Here is an 18,709-nt window from a genome sequence, read left to right on the forward strand (position 1 = left end):
GTGAGAACACCTAGTTTGTACCTCTGCATGACCACAATGCAGGGGTTTAAAACCACTTCTGCTCCATGATTAGTTCAGACATATCTGTATACACAGAAAGCCCATTTTGGTCAAGGCTCCTCCTAAAGTATTTTGCAAGAAAAGAACACTTACCTCAAGGCTATGGGCAAGGGCAGAAAGTAATTTTGAGGGAAGCTGTGCACAAAGGGTGGGCTGGCCTTGCCCTGTGTCACACACACACCTGCCATTGCCCTGCTGCAGGCTCAGGAAGGCAGGTGCCACCTCACTTTCTCTGCAGCCCCTTGTGGGGAGACAGAGACCCTCAGTGCACTACGGGGACAGAGACATCCGTAAGCAAAGGCTTCTTTCCTCTTTGGTTCAGAGATGCTGCCAAAGGCCAGTCAGGTCACTTTTGGTGAGATGACTCAGCTGGGCTGGGTTCAAGTGAAAGATTTATCAGAGGTGAAATATCACTGCCAGGCCCCTTGGACACCGAATGCAAGCAACACAAACACAAACGGCAAATACATCCTTATACCACAATAGTGAGGTGTGTATCCCTTCCCACTCAGAGTATGTGTCATAGGAACTGTTTCCGTATGAACTGAAAGAGCCCATCTCTCCATCTCATATATATATTTGCAGGGGGGAAGGGTTGGCTAAGAAAATTTTGAATTATAGCTAGAAAAGTGCAAAAAGATGGAAATTTTTCATGGTAGATAGATCTAATTCAGTGCCTGGAAGGAAATACTTGTTAAATCTGAAAACATATGAAGATTTGGTTATTTCTACAGCCATGTAGAGTAATGAATTTATTTCCTGGTCAGTAAGACCATAGTCATCAGGAGCAAATAAATATATATACTGCTTTCTGAATATTGTGAAATATACCTTGTGGCTTGTGAAAGAAATACATGTGGTTTTGTTCTTACTAACTTTACTAAATTTGTCTCTGCAAGAGCAACAAGCAAAATTCTCCAGCACAGCATCAGAGTTAGATCATACAGCTGTTTTAAGAGCAGAGTCAGCATGCAATTTTAGGGTCAAATTCTGGAATACACAATCCATCTTCATACCCAGTAGAGAAACATGAGCTTTGCAGGGGTGGATGGGAAGGGAAGGCAGGGAGGAGAGGATAGAAAAATATGTCTGTGAAATATTACTTTTACTTTTGCAGAAAATAAAGAAAACTTCGCTCGTAACGGGACATAGAGTGTGAGAATTTAAACTTCCACATTTTTATTGCTCCATAAGTGGTCTCAGATAGGCACTGGTGGAATGAGAAGCAAGCCCCCAGGCCCCAGTCCCGGCTCGGGACTGCCGTGATGGGGGAAGCCCGGCAGGCAGGAGCCCAGGGGCGACCGAGACTGGCCGGGGGCTCAGCAGGGATGCTGGCGGGCGCCTCGCAGCCCAGTCTCACTGCCCTCCCCCATGCCAGGGAATGCACTAAAGAACCAGCCGGCCAGAGAGCTCTCTCACAGCACGTTTTATTTGCACCGGGGATTCCAGGGCAGCGCGTGTGTCCCGAGCCGCGGGGCTGGCTGCCCTGCCGGGATGCGGGACACCCCGGGCCGAGGGCCGGCGGGACGCTTTGCCTGGAGCCCCAGAGGGAAGCGGCGGCCCAGGGGGCTCCGGGGCTGCCGCTCTCTCCCGAGGAGCGTTCGCGGGGGCGGCGGGCGCGGGGGTGCCCCCTCCGGCCCCTCATAGCGCCTGGTAGGTCCGTCGGGGCAGCGGCGTCCCGGGCGTCTCCGGCCCCGAGTCCATGCTGGCGCTGGGCGACAGGGAGTCGGCGTCACGGAGGGACAGCCCCGGTTCCTCCGCCGGGGAGAGACGGTCCACGATGCTGGAGAGGCAGTCCAGGCTGGACAGGGCGCTGCTCTGCTCGGCGGCGTACCCTGGCCGAGGGAGGGACGGGGACACGGCAGCGTTACGGGGATGCCGCGCTGCCTGTCCCAAAGCCTCGGGGCGGGGGGGTCCCCGGGCCCCGCCTCTGCCCCCCAGGCCGCGCCGAGGCGAGCCGGGCTTACCGTGGGCCATCTCGGCGCAGTAGACGGCGTCGAAGCTGCTGCCTCTCGCCGACCAAACGGGGCTGCCGCAGTCGGCCTGCAAAACAGCGAGGAGCGAGTGCTGGCCCTGCCGCCCCCGTCCCGGGGCCAGCGGGACGCTCCCCGCGAAGGGAAAGGGCCATAAAGGCCGGTGGGCAGGGAGCGGAGCAGCCGCCCCCCAGCCAGGCTGCTGGGGCTGGGCAGCGCCTTCCCCACCTCCTCCGTCTTCCCCGTCTCCCCCAGCCTTATCCCTGTGAGGGCACGCCGGGACCCCGGGGGCTGGGGCGCCTGCAGGGAGCCCTCGGCAGCGCTGCCTGCCCCCTGCATCCCCGGAGAGCCCACGTGCGTGCTCAGAGGAAAACCTGGGAAGCGGCCTGTTCCAAGGCAAACCTGGGAAGGGGCCTGTTCCAAGGCAAACCACCCGCCTTTTCCTGAGGTCTGGAGGCGTGCGACCCGTCCCACACCCATGGGACTGCTCCCACGGCGTTGGGCCGAGGGGACCTGCCCGCGGGCCGTCCTGTGGTCCCCATGGCCCTATGGGTCCTGCCTCTGTCTTACCATCCCATCGGAGCAGCTGGAACTGGGGCTGGTCGGTTCGGAGCAACTCTGTCCCGGCAGGTGATAGTAGTTTTCTACCTGCTCCCGCAAGAGCTCCTGGAGGCTCTCGATGTATCTGATGGCATTTCTCAGGATCTCTACTTTGGGGAGTCTTTGGTTGGGGTTGGCAGTGGTGCATCTCTTCAGGGTCTCGAAAGCCTGGTTCACTTTCTTCAGCCTCCTCCTCTCCCTCATGGTGGCTGCCTTCCGCCGGTCCATTGTGGTGGATTTTCTTTTGCAGGCTTTGCAAGCCCACATGAGGCAGTGACCAGCTTGGTGGTGGCCAGTGGGAGCTCGGACATGCTCCTCTTCCTCGGAGCAGACAGGCTCGGGGGGCCCGTGGGCGCTAAAAGGAGGCAGATCCCTGGGTTCAAAATCCTCGGGGAACTCGCCCTCCGGGGAGGAGAGGCAGGAGCTGTCGTAGAAGAGCTCGGACGGGGAGAACTTGCAGCTGTCCATCACCTCCATCCCTGCTGCGGAGGCGTCAGTGCGGGATGGCGGCCACCGACTCTGGGCGAGGCGCTCCGCAGTGCGCTGGGGCAATTTCCTCCGTAATTAGCGACCCGAGAACAAGTGTCCTTGGACTGATGCGGGGGGCCCTTATATATACATGGAAAGGGAGGCTGGTCCGCAGCGGCCAGTCTTTATTAGCATATCCCACCACAGCCCCTGCCGGGAGCTGTCTGGGCAAGCCCCCTCCAGTCCCCAGGAGACAATTTGCTCCGCACCACTCCTTTGGAGCGCCGAGAGATGGGCGCTTTTGTAATGAACGACCTCCCAAGAACTGGTTGCGACATCTCCGAATTTCCAGCGGAGTCTGTGAATTTGCAGTTTGGTATAGAAAGAGAAAGAGGGGCAGTGGAAGAGGATGAAACGCTTGTCAGTGGCTCCTACAGAGCCCTTCCTCGTCCCGGTGTTTCCATCTCCCATTTCCCATCACACGTTTCCTCGGGAGGGACACCTACAGTGTCCACTTGCATATCTTAGTTTCCCACAGCCCGTGATCCAGGTCTAACCTGAAACATTGTAACCTTCTCCTGAGACCTAAGATTGTTTATTTATCTCGAGGAACGCTTTGTCTAGTAATTAAAGGTGTGCCACCGACCACTCAAATTTACAAATTGGAGGACAACAATGCACGGCAATTTGTGGCCAGGAGAGAGGAGGAGAAGGGAAAACCAGATTTTAGTGCTGTCGAATCGGATCACAAGGAAGGTACTCATAAAAGAAAAGTGTATGTGTTTGCTGCGAGACAAATCCCCCTCCCATTTTTTCTGCTACTCTTGTGACCTGGAGCTGCTAGGCACACAACAGTCAAGCAGTGCCTTGGCTTGCTAATTTTCTGCTTTCAGGCAAACTTGTACCGTTACAGATGCGTCCCAGCTGCCAGTGCAACAAACCCCTCCTGGAAGTGTAAAATTTCTAACCCCGCAATCCCTAAGTAACTTTACACAAGGGGACAAAAGCCTTGCAGAGCCCCAGCCGCCGCAGTAGCCGAGCGGAGCGGTGCAAGGGTCATTAGAGTGGTAATGAAGCCATTTAACAGGCATTTGCTAACGCGCAGGAATCCTTTGGTTTCATCCAGGTGGCTTTTGTAGCTGAGGAAAATATTATGAGAAGGTAAAGGAAACCTTCCCTACCTGGGAATAAAATTATGTGACCTAGGCTAACTCAAACGGAGAGCAAATGACCCAGCAGCGGTTCAAACGCTACGGAGCCGGTTTGCGTGCCCAGGAAAAAGGCGTCTTCAGTTACCCTCTCTTCGGGAAGAGGTAATGTGGTGGCACGGCGAGCTGCTTGTCTCCGGGAGCCGCTGATCAAGTGACCAAGGCAAGTGGGGAAGTGGCAGCGCACACCGCCGGGAAGCCCTCCGATCCGCACGGGCAAGGAGGAGAAAGGCAAACAGCTCGGCCTGTGATGGGGCTGGAGGGAATCCATCCTTGTTTCCCCACAACCACTACCCCCGACTCCCCAAAGGTGGATTTGCACCCTTAGGCTAAAATTTTTCCTAAAAATCAACCACCCACACGTCCTTTTTCCTACCAAAGGATGCAAAATTATCCAAAAGCTGGGGAAGGCTACATCTGCACTGCTTTGGTTTATTTGGGGCCATAAACACGGGGAGCCCCCTTTGAAATGAATACTGTATGAAAAGCAGGGAGCTGATAAAGGAGTAAAGTTACAAAATGGGAAAGCTCAGAATTTCAGGCTTCTGCCGCTCTGAGGTACAGGTTGGTGTTTTGTTGGGCCACATCTGAAACAGGTCAGTTCCCTATTGTTTTCCTAAGACAGCACTAGTCAGGAAGGGCTCTGCTCGACAGTAACTTGAACTCTTCACTGGGCTGTGGCGTGCACACACAGACACACACACAATTTCATTTACCACGTTTGTGCTTGCTAAAATAGACCTGTTTACATATTTATGCTTCGTGCACAAATAAACCTGATCTTTAAAGTGCCGGTTGCAGTTCCGATCACCTTTCTGGGTTGGTGCATGCTTGGTTTCTCTCCAAGCTTGCACTGTAGATCTCCTGGTGCACTATGCCAAGCCCCTCAGTCCTGCTCTCCTGGCATGCAGAGCTTTAGCTCGCAGATTTGACTCTTAACTCAGCCGATCTGGGGCTGTTACGAAACGTGCTTTTCCCCTGGAAAAAACAATTTCCTTTTTTCCTTTTTCTTTTAATATTTTTGGGGAAATGGAAGAAACCATGGAAGGGCCTGTCACTCAGGAAGAAAAAAAAAGCCAGTAATTAGTATCCCTTAAGGAGCCCCTGGCTCCTCTGGTAAAGTGATCTCAAAACAAATTTGCAAAAATGCAGTAGGCGAGTGGAACTAAAGAAAGGGGGGAGAAAACACGAACTACAAGGCTGGCTAATGAGGCTGCTGGCGAAGTGCAGGGTGGGGGGCGGGGGAGGATAGTGCTGCATTTCAGGAGGCTCAAGGCTGGAGAGCGGGAACAGCCTCAGCATCAGACACTGTCTGCTTTTGTGGACTGGTAGAGAGAAAGTGGTGAACGTGTCAGGATCCCTTTAAATGGTGTTCTTCACCCCAGCCCTCCCCTCTGCTCAGGAATCGCCGTGCCGCTCCTATTGCTAGAGGCATTCCATCCCATGTGGGCACCGTTTGCAGAGCATGCCATCCTTTCCCAAGTCCCACGCCTTTCTATTTAAGAGAAGAAAATCCTACCGAAACCATAAGTCACCGGACTGAGGGGGCGAGAGGTGTTTGCGGTCCCCCCGAGCGCACCGCCGGCCTTCCGGAGCACTTTGCGCTGTGCCCGGCCGGGCTCGGCGGAGCGCACACCGGCCCCCGCGCAGGGCGGAGAGGGCGAGTAGCATCATGCTGCCGAGCCGCTCCGCTCCTGCCGTCCGTGGGTGCCGGCAGCGGCAGCGAGTGATGCCCCGACAACAAAATTGTTTCCCAGTCGGGCTGGTGGGGCCGGGCGCTTCCAGCCGTGTGAGAAACGTTTGGTTCCCCCCAGTGCTGGGAACAGTGCGCACCTAAGTAAACACATTAGTACCTGCCAGAGGGAATTGTGGAGAGGACAGCTGAAGAAGGCATTGGCCTCTGCTGGCTCCCCGGGACTCCCAGAAGAGATCAAAGGGACGCGAGGGGGGTTTTAGCAGCCTTGAGACTGGGAAAAGTTGCTAGTTCCTGCTATCGGAGGGACGTCCCGGCGAGCACATGGTTCAATTATTCAACCTCCCCGCTCCCTGCCCCCTACACCCATCCCTCGTTCATTCTCCACAGAAAGACGGAAACTGTGGAATAACGGTACGGGGTCCCCAAAGCAGCATTGGTCCACGCAGGAATTTTCCCGTGGAAATAGTTGCTGTGCTGCCTCTTGACCGCCTTGACTTCGAGCTCAGAGAATGAGATAAGCCTGCTGCTGGCTGTCCGCTTCCTTCCCTGGATTGTGGGGGATTTCGTCGAGGAAAACAAAGATGCACAATAAAAAAGCCAAAACCAACCACTAACCAAAAAACCCCAGCAAAACAAAAGGAAAAAACCAAACCAAACCCAAACAAAGACCAGCAACAACAACAAAAAAACCAAAATCAAACCAAAACCCTTCAAATTAAAAACAAGGCTTTAAACGCTCGATCGCGTCACGTCAGAGGAAAGAGGTGTCCAACGTGGCAGCACTGCAGCCAGGCACCCCATTCCCCGCTTCCTCCGCCTTCCCCCCCAGAGTTCCCGGCCCCGCAGGCACCTCGGGCGGGCGGCGGAGCTCTGCCACTCCGGGCCGGGCGCCCCGCACCGCGGGCATCCCTCCGCTCCTGCGACAGCGAGCAGGTGGTTGATTCCCAGGGGAGCGGAGCAGGTAGAGGCTGTGCTCAGTATGCGATTTCCAGCCAGCAGAGGGGAGGAGGGAGCGGCAGGGGCACTCGTATTTGGGTAAAAACTTCGATGACTTTGTGCCTGATCCCTCCGGAAAAAGACTTCATTAAATCACAAACCTCTTGTCTTTACCCAGTTATTGCCCTTTGATTTTGTGATTTCAGGGCCCTGTTTGCTTTGGCTGGGGACTTAAATAAAGATTATCGTTATTAATATCTAACACAAACATTTTAATTGCAAACACACTGACGACCTTCACTGGGAAGCCCGGCATGTCAGCTGCAGCCGCGGGGGTCACGGAGAGTCTCTTCGGGAGGTATTTTCTTTATTTAATGAAAAAACTCTCCTTTGGGCAAACTTACTCCAAACAATCGCTCAAGTTACCCTGCTGCTGGAGGAGAGGCAGCCATGGGGGTCCTGCCGGGAGGACGAGCGGCTTGTTGAGGTGAATGCCCGGCTGCGGGTAAATCTGACAGTCGGCTGCCCCTGTGCGGGTGCGACATGCGGCTTTGAGGGGTGGCTCAGCGCGGCTCCTGCCCTGATGCGGGCAGCGGGTCCCGCGGGGCTCGGAGCGCCGTGTGAACTGTGTGTAGCCCTTGCCGCGGACGCGGCGGGGTTTGAAAACAAATTAGGGAGGAAGGCGACGAGCTGCTAGCCCGACCTGAAATACTCCCTTGCAGTGCAAGTACCTTCGCTATAGAGGCGAGCTGCGCCGCCTTCTCTCTCGTGCCAGGTCGCAGAGCTGGCACGCAGGGCCCCTCGCAGAGTCCGGGGGCTCCCCGAGGCGTCGGGGTTAATTTGAATGGAGAAAAAAAATGGGGAAACTGTTGCATCACCGAGTCCACCACAATGTCCCCGCAATTTCTCCTTGCAAGGGAGAATCTCATTAGAGAACGATTAGACCTAGCACATAGCTGGTTTGAACACCCGGGTGGCCACAGCGGCACAGAAAGGGTGATAGGAAGGCACGGCCGATTGGAGAGCCGGCTCTCAGGACAGGCTCTACCCAGAGCTTCCACCTCAGACCGGTGTATCCGTGGCCAGGAAGGGGGAGACCTTCCCGGAACGCGACCGTGATCTTTCAAAAAACAGAAACAAAGAATAAATCAAGGGCTAAAGTTGACGGGGAGACCGCACGCGGGTAGAGTCGAAGTGTCTGCTGTTTGCTTGCGCAGGCTGTCCGGAGAGCCCTGTGTACCGGGGCTGAATGCGCTGTTCCCTGGTGGTCGCCCCTTCCCGGGGGTACAATCTATTACACACCGTAACGCTCTGCCTGTGAGCAGCTCCGTTCCACCATTCTCTGAGAGGCTGTGTTTTTTTACATCACTGAGTGAAAGGCTTCATATGCTGTTACCCCCCCACCCCCAAACCCTTTCGGTCGCTTAACTCTTTCCTATCTGGAGGACCCTATTCCCTTCTCCCTCAGACACAAGGAAGTCAAGGGGAGTTACCTTTCCTGGGAAGAAACTACAGCTCCCTCCAGCCCCAGAGGGAACCGGCTGCTGTCACAACCAGTTGCTGCCCCATTAGTGCAGCAGGCCTGTCATTTTTGCCGCAGACAAGTCTTGCGTTCGAGTCCTAGGTGTCGAGAGGAGAAGGTGAGGTGCACTGAGCCTCTCCCGGCTCAAGGATCGGGGCAGGAGATCGGGGTGGCGAGGGTACGGGACGACGGGCAGAGGTATCTTCTTGCACAACCCGTTTCTAACCTCACCTTCCACGTGCAGGGCAAGGCCGGCGAGGCATCTTTGCCTGGCAAGGTACTCGAGCGGCACTTGGACATTTTAGGAGAGCAATATCGCTTTCCAGGGGGCCGTGGGTTCTGCAAGCACGGCGAGGACCCGGGCCGCGGAGCGCTGCGGACGGCCCGAGAGGCGGCGGGGCCTGTCCGTGCACCCACCCGTGCCCGCCCGGCCTCCCCCGGAGCCCGCGGGGATTCACACCGCGGGTGCGGCCCCAAAGGAGGAGAGAGTGAACGAAAGAAAAATCTGTCTCGTATCCTGCCTCCAGTCACACGGCTCGTGCTTCTGCTGCAGGGGTCTGACTCTTCTGGCCTTCATCTCGCTGAAGTCAGAGGCGGGTTTTAACTCCTGAATCGGGTTGTTTTATGAAATTAAGAGGACGGGAGGGAAACACTGTAACACAAAGAGCTTTATTTTACAATCCAAGAAATCCATCTGTTCTTATATACAATATCACATTCCACCATTTAAATATATATGTTATGTTTACAAAAGAAAAGACAGTACTGAAATTATTTACAGGAACGAAATGAGGGGGGGACTCTTTAAATATGACTCACACACAATGCAACCAAGAGCTTCACTCAGACAGGAATGAACTTCCCGGTGAGTCTCAGACAAAGCGGATCACCGGTACACAGGTAAATATCTTAAATAAAATAAAATTAAAAAAAAAAAGGAGGATGGTTTATGCAACACAATTTAAAGAAAACAAAACTCGGGGGAAGAAAAAAAGGCAAGGGGGAAATATGTCTGGCTTGAGTCAGTAGAAGCCATTTTCTTTGGGGTAGGTATACCTTGATTCGATCTTAAAAAGGCCCCTGCTCGGGCTTTCCACTGTGTGAATTCGTTTCGTCACATAGTTTAGAGGAGAGAGGGTGGAGGCTCCATCTCCGTTAAATATACTACCACAAAACCAGGTTTATTTCTCCACCGCTTCCTCTGCGCTGGGCAGTTTGGGATCGTCGGAAGAAATACTGTCCACTATTGAAGAGAGGCAGCGAAGGCTGCTGGAGGCCGACGACTCGACAACGGAGACTCCTGCTCAACAAGAGAAAAGGCATTAAAGAGCAGACCGCTTCTCCTCGCCGGGGGCTGCCGGAGAGCCCGGGCAAAGGAGGGAGCGTGAGAGCCGGAGCGCGGGGAACGCGGCCGTCGGGGCGAGGGAAGGGGGCGAGCAGGGCCGGCAGGGCGGCGAGCGGGGCCCGCGGGGCGAGTTACCTTCTTTGGGGCTGACTCCTAGGGCTCGGGAATGGTCAGAAACGCTTTGCCAGTCGGAGCTGCAGGTGCTCAGGAAGTCCGAATTGGGGATCTGCGGCACATAGGCGGGGGCGGGGAGACACAGAGAGAGCACGGGTGTTAGTGGGGCGGCCGCGGCTCCCCGGGCCGGGCCGGGCCGGGCCGGGCTGGCGGACCTCTGGAGGCCCGAGAACCGGCAGGCTCCCCGAGGAGCGCCCTCCGCGCCCGCCAGCTCCGCACGGCCCTGCCGAGGAGGAGGAGGAGGGAAGGGACGGGAGCGGCGGCGCTGCCGCGGCGGCGCAGGGGCCAGGCGGCAGTGCTTACATTTCCCTGCTTGGGACTGAAGCTGAAGGGGTCCCCCCCGATCTCCTGCATTTTCTCCTGCTGATCCAGCCTGTGCAAGAGGTCCTGCAGCCTCTCGATGTAGCTGATGGCGCTCCTCAGTATCTCCACCTTGGGCAGCCTCTGGTTGGGGTTCGCCACAGTCCGCCTTTTCAGAGCCTCGAAGGCTTCGTTGATCTTCTTCAGCCTTCTCCTCTCCCGCAGGGTGGCTGCTTTCCGCCTGTCCGTGGGGGCCGACTTTCTCTTGCAAGTTTTACAAGCCCAGATCAAACACTGGCCGGGGAAGTGAGGGGGTTGTAGTCCCGGGGGTGCCAGCACATGCTCCTCTCCGCTACTGTCACTGCCGGCCTCTGGCTGCATTTGGTCCTGACATGGAGACAAGGTGCCATCGCTCCCTGGGTACAGCGGGGATCCCTCAGCCATCTCCAGCTGCTGCAGGGCTCCATTCTCCCCATCCAAGTAGAAGAAATAGGAGCCAGTTTCAAAAAGGTCCATCATGCTGTCCCTGGGCCTCTCTGCCTGCTTGAGTTGGGTGGCAATCTCAAAAACACCCCGAGGAACAACCCAGATGGAATTTAATTAGTGCAGTGACATAAGTCCCCCCTGCTTTATATAGGAGCTGCTGAAACCCTATCCAACTTTTAGCTGTCGCGGTGTATCACCCTCCAAAACTGATTCCAGCCAGTCTCCCGGACGCTGTCCTGAGAACATCTCCTATTTAGTAGGGGGAGGGGGGCACGAGAGGTGGGAGACAAATTAGAAAATTAGAAAAAAACAATTAAAAATGCCCTAAAACAAACAAACAAACAAAAAAAACCCTACAAGAAAACCCCCAACAACAACAGAAACGAGCGGAAAAAAACACAGCCCAACTTTGCACCCTCCCCCGAAGTGCCGTGAGCTCGGGGTGCAGCGAAGGGACGCGAGGTGGGGGCTCGGGAGCAGTGTCCCGGCGCGGGGGGCGGCCCCGGGGGCACGGCTGGAGGACAAAGGCGCGGGGCTGCGCAGGGAGCCCTCCCCCAGCCCACCCCTCACGCCCTCCCCGCCCGGGGCTAAGTATAGATGGAGAAGGAGCGATTTCAAAGGCAGCCATCACTTTCCAAATAGACGGGTTAATTCTTTCAGTAGAAGCCCCTGCTATTTCCACCCCCAGCCACCTTCCCCTTGCAGCATGCCATTCCTGTGACCCAAGGCACCCGGGCCAGCCCAAGGTTAGGAGCCAAGCTCGCTGCTCCTCCACACGCATGGGGAAGGTTGCCAAGGCAGAGCTGCGATGATGAGGCACCCACAGATAGTGCACTTCGGCTTAGCCTTTCCGTGTGAACTTTCCCACGTTGCCCATGAGGTGACAGGAGTGATTCCAGGTGACTGGGTTACAGTGTGGTGGGGCTCTCTGGACAGCCCTCGTCCTTGACGCTGCTTAGGGCGAGCAAAGCCCAGGCGTGTGGTGTAACTCAAGTTTAATCCCCTGGGCCTGGCAGGGTATAGAGGGCTTCCTAGACACAGAGACAGAAATGGAGCTTGTGATCACTCTCTGGTAGCTTATACAGTAATGTCACATGTCTGGAACTGTCTCACATAAAAAAAGACGATTGGGAAAATGGCTTCTTTGCCTCTTTTCCTGCACTGCCTTCTGTTCTTTAAATATCATATATATTTAAATATGTATATGTGTAATATGTGTCCATAAGTATACACACACAGAGAGGCATATGTATGTATATTTATGTGGATAAGTAAGTACATATATTCCTGTGTGTTTGTGTATATACACATGTGTAAGCTGTTTATAGAAAAAATAATACATGAAGATGAAGCACCTGCAATGGTCTCATAAGCTCTCAAATGTAGGTCCAAACTTCAGCTTTCTGAAGGCAAGTGTGGTGGAATTGTTCATTTCTCTAAAGCTACATTGACTCAACTCTTTCTCCAAAACTGCAAACCAATTTTTGGCAGTACAAAAATCTTTAACACTAAGAGTAGTTGTGGTTTTGTTTTCACCCGATCAGTGTTGTTGGAGTGGATCTCATTTCTGCTTTAATGAGGCAGAACAATAACCAGTTTTTGATGAGACAGAGAAATTCAGACTGTTCTCAGCAAAACTAATTTTCATACTATTCCACCACTGAGGTTTTTTTCTCTCCTCAGATTAAAGAGAGGGCAGTCTGGCAGTTACAGCACTGAACATAAGAAACAGTTTCTCAGTTTCCATGTTTTGCAACTTGCTTTCTGTTTGACCTTTGACCAGTCACTTACTTTTCCTGTAATTTAATTTTCTACCTTTAAAGAGGAATATAATGTTGACCTTTACACATCCCTTGTGTCTCTGATTTAATTTGCTATCCACAGAGAAGCTACCCCTCTACAAGCTTTTGGGTGTTACAGCGGTCTTTGTCCCGTAGCATTAGTAATGGTAGTAATAGAAAAACCCAAAGCAGCAACCAAAAAACCCAATCAACCAAACAAAATCAACCACCTCCAACAAACAAAAAGACCCCAAACTCCTCAAACCAAAAGTATGCTGATTGTTTAATTTTTTCCCCCGCATTTACTGCACTTGGTTTTTTTCTTTTAATCTTTTGTTTCTTCAATGCTACCCTGGGAATGTTTGGAACAAGACAGGCAAGATCAGTCTACTGGTAATGTGCACAAATGAAAATTTAGTTTAAGGGAGAGATAATGACCAACTTGTTGTTGTCCTTTCAAGAGCTTTAAGTGGACTCAACAAGTTGGAAAAGTGTAAGTTTAGGAACCAGATGCTCCTGCTGCTTTCAACAGGTTGTTTTTTTTTTGTTTTTTGTTTTTTTTTTTTAAACAGGAAACAAAATATGTTCCTTCTTTCCAACACTTACTGACAGAGTAAATAGATTCAGTTCCTCACAGTGATGTGGGTACAGCATAATTAGTCATTTGTGGGACTAACTGATAGCAGCAAAACTCCTAACAGCTGTAAATAAATCTTAATTTAAATGAAGATGATCAGTTTCCCCATCATATAAGAAACTTGAATTTTACTGCATCTCCCACTCCATTTGCTTGGTTTATGTAACATACCTAGCTAATAGTCCTAGCACGTATGAATAAAATATTCACAGAGATGTTCTCTGTTACAAAACTGAATCAAGTAGAGGATTCAAATGTTGATACCAGCCTTTTTTCTCTTCATGCCTTGTATTCTTGATCATGTTAGGTATAACCACAAAGACATAAGAGGAAATAAAACATGTGAATAAGAACAACTGGACATAGAATTGAAAGGAGGGTAACTACTGAAGTGTGGTTGTAATTTCAGTCAACTTGGTAGAACCTCACAGTAAAACTTACTCTGAAGCTAGTTCTTTATTAAATTGTTCATGCGTCTATACATGGTAGCTTCACTGAAAATATATTTTCAGAATATTTACACAAGTAAAACCATTATGTGCTGTATTTGGTCTAAGAGGTCTATTATCTTTACCAAAGAAGTATTTCAGAATGTCAGTGAGTTGTGAATTCAGTAAGTGGTCAGGATAACCAAATCCGAGAAAAATGCACTGCATTTTGAGTCACAGCTGGTCTCCACGAGTCAGATCTCTCCAAATTCACTTTTTCATATACAATTTTTCTGGATAACTGTGTTTGAATAATAACCCTGGAATGCCTGGGTCCCTCTTGACACCTTAAGGTTTAAGCAGATATTTAGTCCAGAATTATGGAGAAATATTTTGTCAGCTAGGACCCACTTAATGCTTTATACCATTACAAATATCTCACTTTTCTCCTTCAATGTTCTCAAGGTTGCTCCGGCCACAGGCACTGTGCATTTTAAATCTTTGATCCCTCTGGTGTTGGTAATCAATGAGGATCCTTTGTATCCATTCCTTTGTGTCACTGCAAAAGGGCACCTGGGTAAAGGTGAAGTTTTCAGCCCTAGTTATAGCCCCATTCTACTCAATCAGTACCTGATTTGAGAGATGAGTAGATACTTTGGCTACAAGGGTAATGATTCTTAAATTGCTTCTTGCGGATTTGTGAAGTGCAGGTTACCAGTGTGGATCCAGCTGTGGGCGTACTGGAGCTTGTAGCCTATGTGGTAACATAATTAGGGCACCAGTCCTGTTACAGGGTTAATTGTCTGTCATTCCTCATGATGTGTCAGTAGGAACACTCAGATACACCCAGGATGTGTTTACATTCTCATTTCACTGTGTCAGGAATGCCTTTGTCGAGCAAACCTCTGACTAGCCCTGATTTACTGCACTTTCCATTCTCCTTACAGGGTAATCTCAAGAGCATGTTCATGAGAAACTGAGTTGGAAGGCACCCTGAAACGTTAAAGGGATGTTGGGTCTTCAGCACTACCAGGTTTGACAGATCTTTACCTGGCTCATCTATATGATCCACTGACACTTGTAGTCAGTTTTCAGGGAACAGATAGAGAAGTGTGATTTGCTGCTGAAATAGAATATTATGCCAAGGATTGGAAATGGAGGATTAGAAACTTCATCCTTCCTTTCCCTTAAGAAGGATATTTTAAGCATCTGCTTTGTAGGATGTTTGAAATGGCTGACAGATGTGTAAAGGGAGAGTTGGCCCACCAAAGATTGGTAGTCTGTTAAAAAGCATGTATCTACTCCTGAATCTACAACATCTTACAGAAAGGTTTGGTGAATAGAGATTAGAGATTTTCCTTATGTTTTCTTCAAAGTCTGGGCAGTGAAGGCCCTATGAGGAACCAGCATTTTTTATGCTGACAATGACTCTATGGGAAATTTAAGCAAAAGAACCTTTCTGACATTCATGGAAGTAATAATAATAGTAAAAAGTTCTGCTGCTGAACAAAGCATATGGAGTATCATGGCTTGTGGTATGTATCAGCACTTCTTAGCTCAATTTCCTTATCTCTTCTTGCCTTAAAATTAATTTCACAAGAGTGGTAGGAATTACACAGACCAGTTTTAATTATTGATTTTAATTCATATGTGTTGTTAGACTTAACTGACTTTTGTTTTCCTCAAATTTTTTGTTTACTTGATGCTATTCAAATTCTACTTGTCCAAGGATTTGATATTATTTACATATCCACAATGTCTTTGCCTTCTCACTGAGATTTAGGAATTGACGAGAGGAAGTGTGTGTACTGTACATGCCAGTGTTTGTATATAAGTATGTGGCACTTTAAAGGATTTAAAAGCACATGGTAGCAACCATCCCTCAAATGTAAGTTTTACAAATAGGGTATGTGCTCTGGAGCTGGGGAGCCAGAAAGGCAGAGACCTACAAAAGACAACTTTGTGTAAATTTACAGTCTTTGTAGGGGGAGATTTAAAAATTCTTATTCACAGAGGTCTTGACTGTATGGCTGTTCCAAGTTATTGCTGTTTGCCTTTGATTGGATATGGACTTTAGTGTTCATATCAGTTACAGTCCTGTTAGTATCTGAGAGGTGCAACCTTGCTAACTAAACAGACTTCTCCAGTTCAATATGGTAAGATTGGGTTTCATTGCAGCTCTCATGTTGGCCAGTTATGAGACACAGTTCTAAATGGCAGATGCTTTAATGCCTGTGTCAGGGTCTACAGTGACAAATAGTCACCACTGCACAAACACATTTATTTTACTACAAGACATTTTCCTGGGGAGGAGGGAGTGCCTATCAGAAACTGGAGGCCCATTGCACCTTTCTGGCTGGGACAAACATTTTCCATGGTTCTATCCACAAGCAGGGATTTCTTACAGGAAGAAAGAGAGCAATAATGACAGATGTCTTCTACTTGTGATTAGGCAAAACACAGGGAACATGAAATGTGGCATAAGTAAAAGACACACACCATGTTGTGCAATCACTTGTTGTTATCACATTTTTTGTAGTTATGTGAAAGGCTATTTTTACACTATATGCTGGTTTGTCTGTTTGCACTACAGACTGTTGGAAGCGTAAAATGCATTTTCACACCATGCTGTTTCCGAACATGATGACTGTGACATCTAAACCTAATCTCAGTCCAAAGGGCAATAGTCAAACCATAATTCTGCAAGTGAAAGGAAGAAAAGGGTATGTGAAGAGCAGATTTCTGCATCCAGCACAGGCTGATCACATCCCTGCTGTCTATACAAAAAAAGAGTGCAGTGCTCAGACTGTGGAAAAATGACAGCTTACTGTTCTGGGCCTCTCACAAGGGATTTTTGCAGAGCCATGGACCTTCATGGAAAACTGGTATGGCAGTGGCTTGGAAGTGAAAGCTGTGGAGATGCCCTGAGGGTAATGAATACAGAAAACTCTCTCCTTAGCAGTAACATAGGGATTGTTTAAAACAGCAAATCACAAAAACATGAAATGATTATTCCAAATGATTCACTTTCAAAACGAAAATAGCTGCTGTTTTTGGAAAATAGAAGCTATTGGGTTAAAGTCATCTGGAAATAAATTTACACTGTATTAAATAGCAGTAATGACCTTGAATATTGTATCCTGTTGTTACAGAAACTCGTTGCACAGCTGCAAAACTGTTTTAGGCTGTGAAGGTCACTCAGTTTTTCATCTGTGTGACATTTAAGGTACATGCTTGTATACAAGGTTGCTTACCTGTGATCTGCCACTCTAAGAAATACAAGGATCTGTATTGTACTCCTTTGCCTCATATTCTCTTTGTGTGTCCTAATTTCAACTTAATAACTTCTGCATGTTTATATACTAAGATTTCATTCGCTTTGGTGTTCCTGAAGGCTCAAAGACAAGTTATTTAAAGATGTTTTAACATAATTTCTTGAATGTACCTGTGGTATGTGGCACAAAGGAAAATCTACAAATTTATTTTTTGAGGTTTTTGAAATAAGTAAATGGTTCTGATGACTACTTCTGTACCATGTTAAAACACCCTGGTGATGTTCCAAAATCCAAAGCAGTCTAATGGTCTCTCCTAAAAGAGAACATGACATTTCTCAAGGCATGGAAAGAACCTTGGCTGAGCTGATAATCTTCCTTCTCCATGCAGTTCATCTGGCACATACAAACAAAGATAGGAATGAAAGTGGGATAGTACTCAGAGATTCTATATGACAAAATGGGTCTTACTCTTCTCACTCTAATCAGGTTTCACACAAACATGCAGAAAACTCACTTGTATTTAATTTTTCACCAGACTACCCTGGACAACATGTCAGAGAAACTGAACAGACTAAAAGATGGCCAGATGCCCTCTTGGCTTGCAAAAAAATTGTCCAAAATAAGGCTTTACCTGAATGTAAGCATGTGGATTTTTAGGGAAAGTGCATTGATTATGTGTTTTTGGGGAAATTATTTGAAAATTAAACACCGAGGAAAGGTTTAGAGTAAGAAACCTAATCTATTATGATTAGATAAACAATTCCTGAAAAAGTAATCTTAGATCTGTGTTTTGAAACTGGTAACTGACAACTTATATCTATGCTTAGACTCAGAGAAAATAGTGAGAAATTTTTTTTTTGTGAAATGTAAACCAGCTGGCTTATAAAAGAATCTGCAAACCTGTAGTGACATTTTTTGTGAACAACATTCATGTGTTAAAGCAGTTTAATAGAAGTGTTTGCCTGGAAGTGTAAGCTTTGCAGTTATTACTTTGACTACTATAATAACTAAGAAATAGAGTGTACTCAAGTTATTGTGCACTATCAGTCTCTAAATAAACTCCACATGATCAATGATAAATTAATTCTATTTTGATAGGTCCATACATAATGGCCTAGTCATGCTCTGTTCAATGGGAGCTGCTGAGTGCTTTGGATTTCTAAAAAACCCACTGTATAAATTATTTGAGATTCAATCTTTTAACATCTTTTAAACTGTGGAATCCATCCTGCACAATATACAACCCTCAAAGACATTGTGGTAAAGAAGCTGACATAATGAGAAGCCTTAGAGACCCTTTTTCTACAGTTTTTTTCCAAGGAAATCACTTTTCATTGGTACAAGAGAATTAGAAATCAGCATTCAATGTTCCAATGTCATTAATGAAGAATTGCCAAGAAAGACTGCCAATGAATTAAAAATAGTTAATTAATTTAAATTTATTTTGGAGAAAAGAGCCCTCTGATGGTTCTGGATCGCTAAGATCACTCCATTTGCATCCAAAAGTCATGTCAATTTACAGAAAGGCTTTATACAGTGTATAAAAAATTATATTTATATTTTATACATACATATATATATATATAAATATATATATATAAATATATATATATAAATATATATAGTCTTGATCCAGTTGATGCTAGGCCTGAGTATTTCATGGAATAAGGAGTTGTTAAATGATCACTCAATTGGCACCATCTTTACGAACTGTATTATTCATTATACTGCCTGAAAAGTCGTGTGTGAACACACTCAAGCAGCATCAATGCTTCATGGGTGCTGATATTTAGCTGTCTTTCCAGGCAGAGGGTATGTCT

At 48.8% G+C, this 18,709-nt stretch overlaps 2 protein-coding genes across 2 annotated transcripts; both read right to left on the reverse strand.

The window, feature by feature from the left end:
- Nucleotides 1-1,648: 1,648 nt before the first annotated feature.
- Nucleotides 1,649-3,110, reverse strand: MYF5 (myogenic factor 5). The gene is made up of 3 exons (XM_033058638.1): nt 2,604-3,110; nt 2,028-2,103; nt 1,649-1,895 (listed from the first exon to the last, which is right to left on the reverse strand). The coding sequence occupies exons 1-3, from the start codon at nt 3,108-3,110 to the stop codon at nt 1,702-1,704; spliced, it is 777 nt and encodes a 258-aa protein (XP_032914529.1). The 3' UTR covers nt 1,649-1,701.
- A 6,078-nt stretch (nt 3,111-9,188) lies between these two features.
- MYF6 (myogenic factor 6) lies at nt 9,189-10,871 on the reverse strand. Its single transcript, XM_033058567.2, has 3 exons — nt 10,286-10,871; nt 9,944-10,034; nt 9,189-9,763 (listed from the first exon to the last, which is right to left on the reverse strand). Exons 1-3 carry the CDS (start codon nt 10,799-10,801, stop codon nt 9,645-9,647), a joined length of 726 nt encoding a protein of 241 aa, XP_032914458.1. The 5' UTR covers nt 10,802-10,871; the 3' UTR covers nt 9,189-9,644.
- Between the last annotated feature and the right edge of the window lie 7,838 nt (nt 10,872-18,709).

The sequence above is a fragment of the Catharus ustulatus genome, chromosome 4, assembly GCF_009819885.2.
Source record: "Catharus ustulatus isolate bCatUst1 chromosome 4, bCatUst1.pri.v2, whole genome shotgun sequence".
Classification (NCBI taxonomy): Eukaryota; Metazoa; Chordata; class Aves; order Passeriformes; family Turdidae; genus Catharus; species Catharus ustulatus.

Excerpts from the sequence above, each read along its gene's own strand:
- MYF5 (XM_033058638.1), bottom strand. The coding sequence starts at position 3,110 with ATGGAGGTGATGGACAGCTGCAAGTTCTCCCCGTCCGAGCTCTTCTAC. Across the intron at positions 2,104-2,603 it reads CCAGCTGCTCCGATGGGATG|GCCGACTGCGGCAGCCCCGT; the intron begins GTAAGACAGAGG and ends GCTGTTTTGCAG. Across the intron at positions 1,896-2,027 it reads CTGCGCCGAGATGGCCCACG|GGTACGCCGCCGAGCAGAGC; the intron begins GTAAGCCCGGCT and ends TCCCTCGGCCAG.
- MYF6 (XM_033058567.2), bottom strand. The coding sequence starts at position 10,801 with ATGATGGACCTTTTTGAAACTGGCTCCTATTTCTTCTACTTGGATGGG. Across the intron at positions 10,035-10,285 it reads TCAGTCCCAAGCAGGGAAAT|ATCCCCAATTCGGACTTCCT; the intron begins GTAAGCACTGCC and ends TATGTGCCGCAG. Across the intron at positions 9,764-9,943 it reads AGGAGTCAGCCCCAAAGAAG|GAGTCTCCGTTGTCGAGTCG; the intron begins GTAACTCGCCCC and ends CTTGTTGAGCAG.